Below are 9,256 nucleotides of genomic sequence, written 5' to 3' on the forward strand. Positions count from 1 at the left end.
GCTGGGCAGATGATTCCTCAAAGGCTGCAAAGTGAGTGCCCACAGCTTATGGGAGGTGGGAGTGGGTGCTTTGCTCCTGTGTTGTTCTTTAACTTTTTTATAACAGCTTTATTGAGATGCGATTCATATACCTTACAATGCACCCATTTAAAATGTACAACTTAGTCATTCTTAGTATATTCATAGACTTGTGCTGCATCACCACCATCAATTTTAGAACATTTTTATCACCCCCCAAAGAAACCCCATACCCATTAGCAGTCACTTCCCATATCCCCCCAACTTCCCCAGCCCTAGGCAACCACTAATCTACTTTCTGTCTCTCTGATTTGCCTATTCTGGGCATTTCATATAAATGGGATCATACGCGATGTGGTCCTTTATGACTGGCTTCTTTCACTTGTCATGATATTTTCGGAGTTCATCCATATTGCAGCATTCCGTGTTGTTCTTAAAGTAGCTTTCTAAACAAAATGAGATTGCTTGTTAGTAACTGCTAGATTATAAATCATTGTGATCTTTAATCCCTTGCACTAAGTCTTAGATGAGAGGTAAGCCAAAAAAAGTACTGCACCAATGGGATGGCTGACTATCCACTTTAACTGCTAAGATATACTCAGAGAGAGAATTTATTTTTCTTAAAGAATACATATTACTCCTATTCAGAATTTTCATCAGTAATTGTTACCTGCAGATTAGCACTATCAAAAATATTTTTTTCCAGTTCTTTCCTCCTTCCTCCTCCCTTCTTGTTCTTACCTCTAAACACACACACACACACACACACACACCCACACACACACACACACACACACATTCATTCACTCACTCACTCTTCCTTCCCCCCTCCCTCTGAATCATTTGAAAACAAGTTGTAGTCATTCCGACATTTTGCCTCTAGATACTTTGGCACGCGTCTCTAAAGATTTAAGGACATCCTCCAAATAATCACAGTATCGTTATCACATCTAAGAAATGTCATAATGATTTAATAATATTTAATATATAGTTTAAATTTCTTCAGTTGTCCCAAAAAGGTCTTTTATCGCTCCTGGATCCAATCAGTGTTCACACGTTGTGTTTGGTAGTTCTGTCTCTTTTAAGTTTTTTGATCTAAAATAATTCCAACCCTCTGCCACTTCTACCCATACATTGACTTTTTTGAAATGCCCAGGCTAGTTGTCTTGTAGAATGTCTCAAGTTCTGGATTTCTCTGGTTGATTCTTCATGACTGATTCAAGTTAAAGCTTTTTGGCAAGAACAGGTGGTATTGTGTACTTTTTATTGTATCAAAATGGTATAGAAAGATATATTGAGAGATATCTTGTTCCCATCCGTATCCCCTCCACCTCGTTTCTTCCATTTCCTGTCGGTAACCTCTTTATTCATTACTGGTTTATCCTTCTTATACTCTTTTTTTTTTGGCTGCAAAAATAAGTATGCATATATAAATTTAGAAATTTATCCTTCTTTGTTTCCATATATTTAGATTCAGCAAACTGTGGTTCATGGGCCAGCTGCCTGTTTTCAGAGATGATTTTCTTGGAACACAACCATACCCTAAATCTTAACTTTTAAAATTTAGATCTCTGATCCATGTGGAATTAATTTCAGTATATGGTAAGAAGTATGGATCTAGTTTTATCTTTTTCTAAATGACTTTGTCCCAGCACCATTTTTTTTTTAATCCATTTTTCCCCCAGAGAATTTAGAAACCACTTTTGCTGTATTCTCCGTGTTTATACCTGAGTCTACTTTAGACCCATTTTTCTAAGTTATTAGGGGATTTTAGTGCGTTTAATATCTGGAATTTATTTTGAAATATGGAAATGAGACAAATCCTATATCTGCTTCTTAGAGAATAAAAGAGAATCTCAATTGTTTATTCCTCGATGAATATATTAAAGATTTTTCCAAATGAAATCAGTTTCCTCCTGGAGAGAGATGCTTTTCCGTTTCACATATTACCTTTCTAGGGATTCACCTGCCTGGCTCCTCAGTCTGTGGCCTAGTCCTGACCCCTCTGAGTGTTGGAGTGCTCAGGGCTCGTCCTTGAACTTCCTCTCTTTTCTGTCAACACTCTTGGCATGATCTCGGCCCAGTCTCAGGAGTTTAATTATTGCATACTGATGACTCCAAAATTTATATGTCTAGCCCAGGCCTGCCTGTGAGCATCCAGTTGTCCACGTGACGTTTCTATTCGAATAAACAACCCAATCCTAACAGGTCCAAACTGGTCCTCTTAATTTCCACCCTTTCTACTCTGCCCCCTAACCTGTGCCTCCCAAAGTCTTCACCAGGTCTCTGTAAATGGTGACCCCACCTTCCCCGTTACTCAGACCATAAACTCTGGAATCATCCTGGACTCCTCTCTTATCTCCACTCCTGTTCAGTCTGTCAGTAAATCGTGTTGAGTCTATGGTTGAAATAACATCTGTTGTCTGCACTGCCATTGCCCAGATACAGCTACTGCCATTTCTAGCACTGACTCGAGTGAGAACCTCCTGTCAACCTTTCATTCTTGTCTCCCTCAGTCTTATCTCTGCAGATCGGGGTGACCTTTTAAAAATACAGGTGAGATCATTTCGCTTTTCTGCTCAGAACCCTCCAGTAGCATTCTTTTGCCAGTCAAAGTAAACCCTGAGGTCCTTACTGTGGCTTATAAGGCTCCACCTGACCTCGCTTTATATAAAGTAGCATGCATCGTCACTCCATGTTCTCATCTCCTGCCTTATGTATCACCACCTGAAGTACATGCATACATATATGTGTATGTACACATACATGTATTATCTTTTACTCTCTACTGTAACATAAGCTCCATGAGAGAAGACACACTCTTATTTACGTATCTCCAGTACCTCAGACAGTGCTAGTCCATAATAAGCACTCAATGACTATGGAACAAATGAATGATCAGATCAATATATTTTTTTTTAGGCGAGGCAAACCTTGGTTGACCTCACAGATTGCAAGGACCTTGTCAGCTTACAATCCCTTATTTTTTGTTTTTTTACACCCACAGCACCTGGTCTTCCTAGGTGGTCTCCCATCCAAGTACTAACCAGGCCCAACCCTGCTTAGCTTCCGAGATCAGATGGCATCGGGCTTGTTCAGGGTGGCATGGCCATAGACTCAAATCAATATTTTTGATTGATTACTCTTCTATCAGTGGAAAGTGGAGCTCTGGAAGCCTGGCAGACCTGTTGGGAAGGTATCACTGTACAAAGGATGGTAAGAGCCTGCACTAGGCAGTGGTGTGCGCCTGGACAGGAGAGACAGTTTGGAGACATTTCAGAGGTAGAGTTAATAGAAGTGTCATTGGTTGAATGCAGGGCAGAAGAAGAGGTTGAAGGTCACTGCAAGGTGCCTCGCTTTGATGACTGGTTGGGTAGTGGTGCCGTCAGATAGGGAATGGAGGAGGAGAGACCTGATTTGTGGGCTTGTGGTGGTCTATGTCAATAATTTCCACAGTTTTGCAGCTCGAAGAGAGGTCAAAAAAGAGGTGCAGTTTGAGTCATCTACATAAATAGAAGACAATAACAGAGCCTTGAATCTATTTGACTGTTTGGAGGTTCCTAGGGCCTTTGAGAAAGTGGCTACAGTGATTTGCATTAGGGCAGAAGCCAGACTACAGTGGGCTGAGGAGGACGTGAGAAGTGGGGAAATGGATACCGTAATATAGGCTTCTGTTCTGAGGAGGGAAAGAAAGAGTTAGGATAGTAATTGGAAGGAGAAGTCTGTGTGGGGAGTCGTGTGTGTAATACTTGAGAGAAGGGTGAGTCCACCAGAAATAAGGCAGATTTGAAGGAGTAGGAACCTGGAGGAGGGATAGGGGAAGACCTTCCAAGAGAGACTAATTAACTTGGGACAAGAGGAGGCAGGGACATTTTCTCTCTAGGACGGAGAAAGCTTGGAAAGGCTGGGTTAGTTATCACAAAAGTTGGAGAAGAGTGTGGAATTGGGGGAATCTAATTTTGGATTGGCCTCTTTCTTTCTTCTTCAATAGGAAGGTAAACTGTTGAGCTCATTGGAGCAAAGGAGAGGTGGTATCTGGAGGCAAGTAGAACAAATTTGAATCTGAAAGAGGAAAGGGGGCCTTTTCGGGGTAAGAGGCAGTGGTTGGGCTCCATTGAGGATCTACCCCATGAAGGCTGGAAAACACAAGCTTCTGCTATTTGGGGGGCGCTTCAGGGAGTCCAGAGTGTAAATGTGCTTTTTGCCCTGCAAGGGCTTGGATTCCAATTGGGGAGATCAGGCATTTTCATTCACACAAGTCAGGAATGGCAGAAGGAACACATTGTAAGTGAGAAATGAATGAAATGACTAACACTAGCAATGTGACCTCAGAGGTGAGAGTAATCACAATGTCCAGGGATGATGGAGGTCAAGCCAAGAATTCCGATGGCTAAAGAGGATCATGAGGAGAGCATTTTGTTCAAAGACTGGTGTAGGCATAAGTGTTGGGAGAGGGGCAGTAACCTTATTGTCAGTCTGGTTAGAGCAGGGAATTCACACTGAAAAATAGTATACTCACTTTAAATTCTTTTGGGATAGTGATAATGATGGCCCTGTGCTAGGGATCTGTCTTAGTCAGTGTGGGCTACTGTGAAAGAATACCACAGCCTGGGTGACTTCAACAACAAACATTTCTCACAGTTCTGGAGGCTAGGAGTCTGAGATCAAGGTGCCAGCACAGTCGGGTACTTGATGAGGGCCCTCTTCCTGGTTATGTCCTCACAGGGCCTTCCTTGGCGTGCACACACAGAAAGAGAGATCTTGTGTCTCTTCTTCATTTTGTAAGGACACTAATGCCATCATGGCTCCACCCTCATGACCTAATCACCTCCCAAAGGCCCCATCTCCAAACACCATCACAGTGGGGATTAGGAATTCAAACTGGGAATGGCGGGAGTGGGGGTGGATATTTGGTCCATAGCTGTGCCTTATATGTGCATCACACCAACTCTGCCAGGTAGGTTCCATTCAGGAAGGTAGGTATCCTTCCGTGAGGGAGCAGGGAGGAAATGGAGACTGACAGAGTTCTACCATTGTGTCCTCACCAGGGGGAAGTAAAGGGCCTGTTTACAGTTCTGACCAAGGACCTCACAGCTGAAGGATGTAGTTTCTGGGATACCTTTCTTTTATTTGCATCTCACTGTCCAAGATAGAGAGCAGAGCATGTGTTAGCTGTCTCACTGGCTGGAGGTGTTGGGTGCCGGAACCCAAAGGCTTGCCTCTGAACCACGGGCAAGAGCCCCATTCAGGAAGTGCCTGAGACCTAGGCTCACCATCAGTACCTTCTGGCACCAGTGTCATTGCTGTGCCAAAGATTTTATCTTGGAGCCAGGCTGTCCTTGGCTTTGAAGTTACCTGAAGTGGGGCACTAGCTTGGCCATGGGAAGTGAGATGAATGAGAGGCAACCAGACTTGGTAAAGAGAGGACGGAAAGGTAGTCCGTTTAAGTTTTGTCTCAAAGTGTCTGTTTTTGGGTTTGTCCCTGCATTGATCTGCAAGGGAATGAGGCAAGTAATGGCCCCTCAGGGACTTTCAGGACTTTGCTCTCAATGTCAGCCGTCATTTTCAATCACCCTCTCCCTCCCAGCCATTAATTTTGGCCCAGGATCATGGGGACTTGTCCATCTATCACTCCTAATTGACACTAAATGATCTGTCAGTTTATTGATGAACGGCAGGAGTGGAATTGTCACAATATATTTTACTTTCTAACAACTCCTCCTGACAATTTTACCTTGTCCATCTCACTCTCCTCACATAAATCTCCATTGGCCGCTCATTCCTTCTCATGGGCTGTTCTGGTGCCAGCCACTTCCGCACCATCTGCACGCGTCAAGGACATCAAGATGGTGGTAGAACAGCCGTGTGCTGGTCCTGAGGTTGCCCCCTTCCCTCCTCCTTCTCTCTTTCTCTCTTGCTTTTTTTTTAATGGCATTGATGTTCCAAGAATACTAAAGGGTTTCTGTCCTCTCCCTCTGTGTCATTGCTATACCAAAGCCTCTACCTTCTTGTTAGCAGCAAGTAGTTAAATTCTTATCAGGCTACAAAAGTGTAAAAGGCAAAAACTCACAGAGCTGCCAGGCTCCTAGGTGTGTAAGCACACTTACAAATGCATGTTTTGTCTTATTAACCCAGCTCTGTCACAGGCTGTCCATCCCTATAGAAGTCAGTTTCTTAGAAAAGTATCACAGAGGGCAGGTCAGCTGGAGCTTCCCCACTCGAGTGCCGTATGCTGCACTATGGGTGAAGCTGTGCCAAGGTCTAGGTGCTCCGCCCTTGAACCTGGCAGGCCAGGCCTAGCAGGCCAGATCTGCCAAGGTCCTTAGGCTGGTCACCTATAAACGAGCAGTCTCACCTGTCCACCCATTTTCCATTCAAGTATTTTTTTTTAAGTGCCTCAAGTTTTGAAAAAGGTAGAGAAGTAGTAGGATATATATACTGCTCTGTGCCATTGATTTTTTTTTTTTTGGAGTCTCTTGTCTTGTAGAGTGTTCCGCATTCTGGATTTGGCCCATTGCTATCTAGTCAGGTGGTGCTGTGTACATCCTACTGCATCACATCTGAAGACACAGGCTTGAGAGGCACAGGTGGCGGGGGTTCCATATTAAGTAGTCTGTGATTGATCAGTGGGGTCATGGTGAGGTGTCCATTTTACATTCCCTGCCCAACTCACACATAGTGGTCATAGTGTTCATTGATGATTGTTACCCAGAGCCATGATTTCATTAAAAGATGTCAGATGATGATTTTCTAATTTTCACTGATTAACAGAAATTCTTCTGTAAAGCACTTTCTCTCATCAACTATTTGTTGCCTGAAATACAATTTATACCTGTAATCCTGCCTTTTCCCCCTTCCAGTGGGGAAATGTATAGAAAAGTTGCAACAATAGTACAACAAACACCCTTCTAGTTATTAATGTTTTACCACATGTGGCTCTGCCTTCATTCTCTATTTTTTTGTTTTTGGTTTTTACTAAACTGTTTGAAAGCTGCAGTTGCTTTTGCATTTGCATGACTAGCAACTAGTAAATCTCTACTTTGCAAGAGATTTTTGTCTGTATTGTTTGCTTCTGGTCTCTGGTGCCTGACACATATATAGCTACTCAGTACATATTTGATCAGTGAGTGAATTTGGGGCATTTCTTACAGAGCTTCAGTAATTAAAAAGGGACCAGATAGCCCATTCCTGAATTCCAGTAAAGTAAAATAACAATCTTTTACTTTCAGATTTTCATCAAGATACAAATTTGTTTACAAGTATTGAGAATTTATTTTCCACAGGCTGCCCTCGGCCACAAAGAACCCAAGATTGGTATTGCATAGGTCTTGGGCACCATGGGTGAACAGGTATTTGGTTCTCAGTGAGGTTGGTCATACACCAGAGATGAGTGTCCAGTATTGGGTGAAATCAGATGAGATGGGTAAGGGGAGGTTGTAGTTAGGTAGCTAATTGTGCACCCATTTCCAGTGGCTGTTCCCAGAGCTCAGGTGCCATGTCCCTGTTTCTGTGGCTTTTAGTGATCCTCACAAGACCTCCCTGCTTCTACCTGTGTTTATGCTTGTCCTCCTTGTGGCTTTCAAGGCATGGCAAATTCAGAAAAGATGGCTTCAGGGTCAAGCAACAACGTATCTTTTTAATGTACACCTGACATTTGTTTGTCCTGTGTAGGCTCCTCAAAGAGTAATTTTTTGCTTTGCTCTTCACATTTGGAGAGAAAGATATTAGAGGAAAATCTAGATAAGTTTTTATTTCGATGAACTTAGAGAATTCACAGTTTTTTTTTTTAATTAGAATTTAATTGTATTATTTATTGCTGTAAATCATATATCTTCAGTAGGATCTGAAGACAAAATAAATGACACCGAAACTGTACATATTGAAATAACTAGTGAAAAGTAAGCATCCTCACTGAAGAAGGGAAAAGAGTAGGATATGTTGAGATCATTCTATCCTTACACCTTTCCTACCTTCAGACACTTGTGTTGTTTTGGTAGCTGTTAGGTAAGAAGGAATGAGGATAAGGGATGGATAATGGTGGGACTTGGCTGAGCTGTCTTTTCCTGCTCAGGCCTGAAGGGGCACAGCCTTGAGGTACTGTCTGAAAGTCACCCTTCATGGACATAGGTGGAGGTAATACACACATGTTCATTCTGTGGACATGGACAGAGCACTGTCCCTCAGCCAGCATGTGCCCCCAGGACTAACTTTGTTAGAATAAACCCTTTTTTGTAATGACAATATTCTGCCTTTTTATGGAGTAGAGTCTATTTGACCTTAAAGCTCAAATGTAACTAAGTTGAGAAAGGTGAATCATTTCATTTAAGAGGACTAAGAGAGAGAGGAGGATGCAAAGGCAGTACAAATTCTGATGTTTTGGTTACTCTTTAACTTCATGTCATCTTTTGAGATGTTAGAACTCTTAGTGAATTTTGAATTTATTTATTTTAAAATAAAATAAGATATATATCTAATAAAGAATTCAACAGATAAAAAACAGTGAGATATGAAATGGAAGCGTCTCTTTCGTTTCCCCAGGCACTCATTTGCCCTCCCTGGGGGCAACCATTGTTCCCCAGTTTGCGAGTGTGTGTTTCCTTCCAAAGATACTCTGTGCATTCTCAGAAATATAGGTTGATATATTCTTTTATTGCCTCACACAAATGGTGATCTGTTCTGCATTTTTTAAATTCATGTAACAGTATTTTTTTGGTGATGTTTCTGAACTTCAGTATAGAGTGTAACTGCCTCATTTTTAAGGGCTACATAGTATTCCAAAATTCCTCTCTCAATAAAAGTAATCATGAGCAGACAATATTTGTAATATTTTCCCAGTCTGAGTTTATTCATGTAATTGATATAACATGACCCTTTGGAAAGTATTATAAAGGCTTTCGATATAGTACATATAGATCCCATAGGCTAGAGAACAGATATGAAGCATGCATCAACCTTTTTCTCATTGAGGATTAGGGGGCCATGTTCATGTGCTTCCACTTAGATTGACATAGTGATGTTCATTTCAGAGCAAGCAGAGATGATCTACGTTATACTCATTGCAGTTTAGGGCCCTGGATGGCTTGTCTAGTGTCACAAAACCAATTTACTTATGCAAATGACTAAATATGAAATAATTGGAATCTTGCAATTCTGTCAAGTGCCTCCCAGTTGAAGGTGATAGCAGTCTGTTCCCATAAGCCCCATGTGAAGTAGCATTTGGATGCTTCACTTTCTAATC

At 41.9% G+C, this 9,256-nt stretch overlaps 1 protein-coding gene and 1 pseudogene across 1 annotated transcript in view; one reads left to right on the forward strand and one right to left on the reverse strand.

Annotated features, from left to right (window-relative positions):
• Positions 1-5: 5 nt before the first annotated feature.
• IFT43 (intraflagellar transport 43) overlaps positions 6-9,256 on the forward strand; it is a gene marked incomplete at its 5' end in the record, with an annotated part of 47,115 nt that continues 37,864 nt past the window's right edge. The window contains one exon of the mRNA XM_015599582.1: positions 6-31. Within this exon, the coding sequence (XP_015455068.1) occupies positions 6-31 (26 nt within the window). The remainder of the gene's footprint in view (positions 32-9,256) is intronic.
• On the reverse strand, positions 3,017-3,135 carry LOC112473961 (annotated as a pseudogene).

This window comes from Pteropus alecto, unplaced genomic scaffold (assembly GCF_000325575.1).
Source record: "Pteropus alecto unplaced genomic scaffold, ASM32557v1 scaffold8, whole genome shotgun sequence".
NCBI lineage: Eukaryota > Metazoa > Chordata > Mammalia > Chiroptera > Pteropodidae > Pteropus > Pteropus alecto.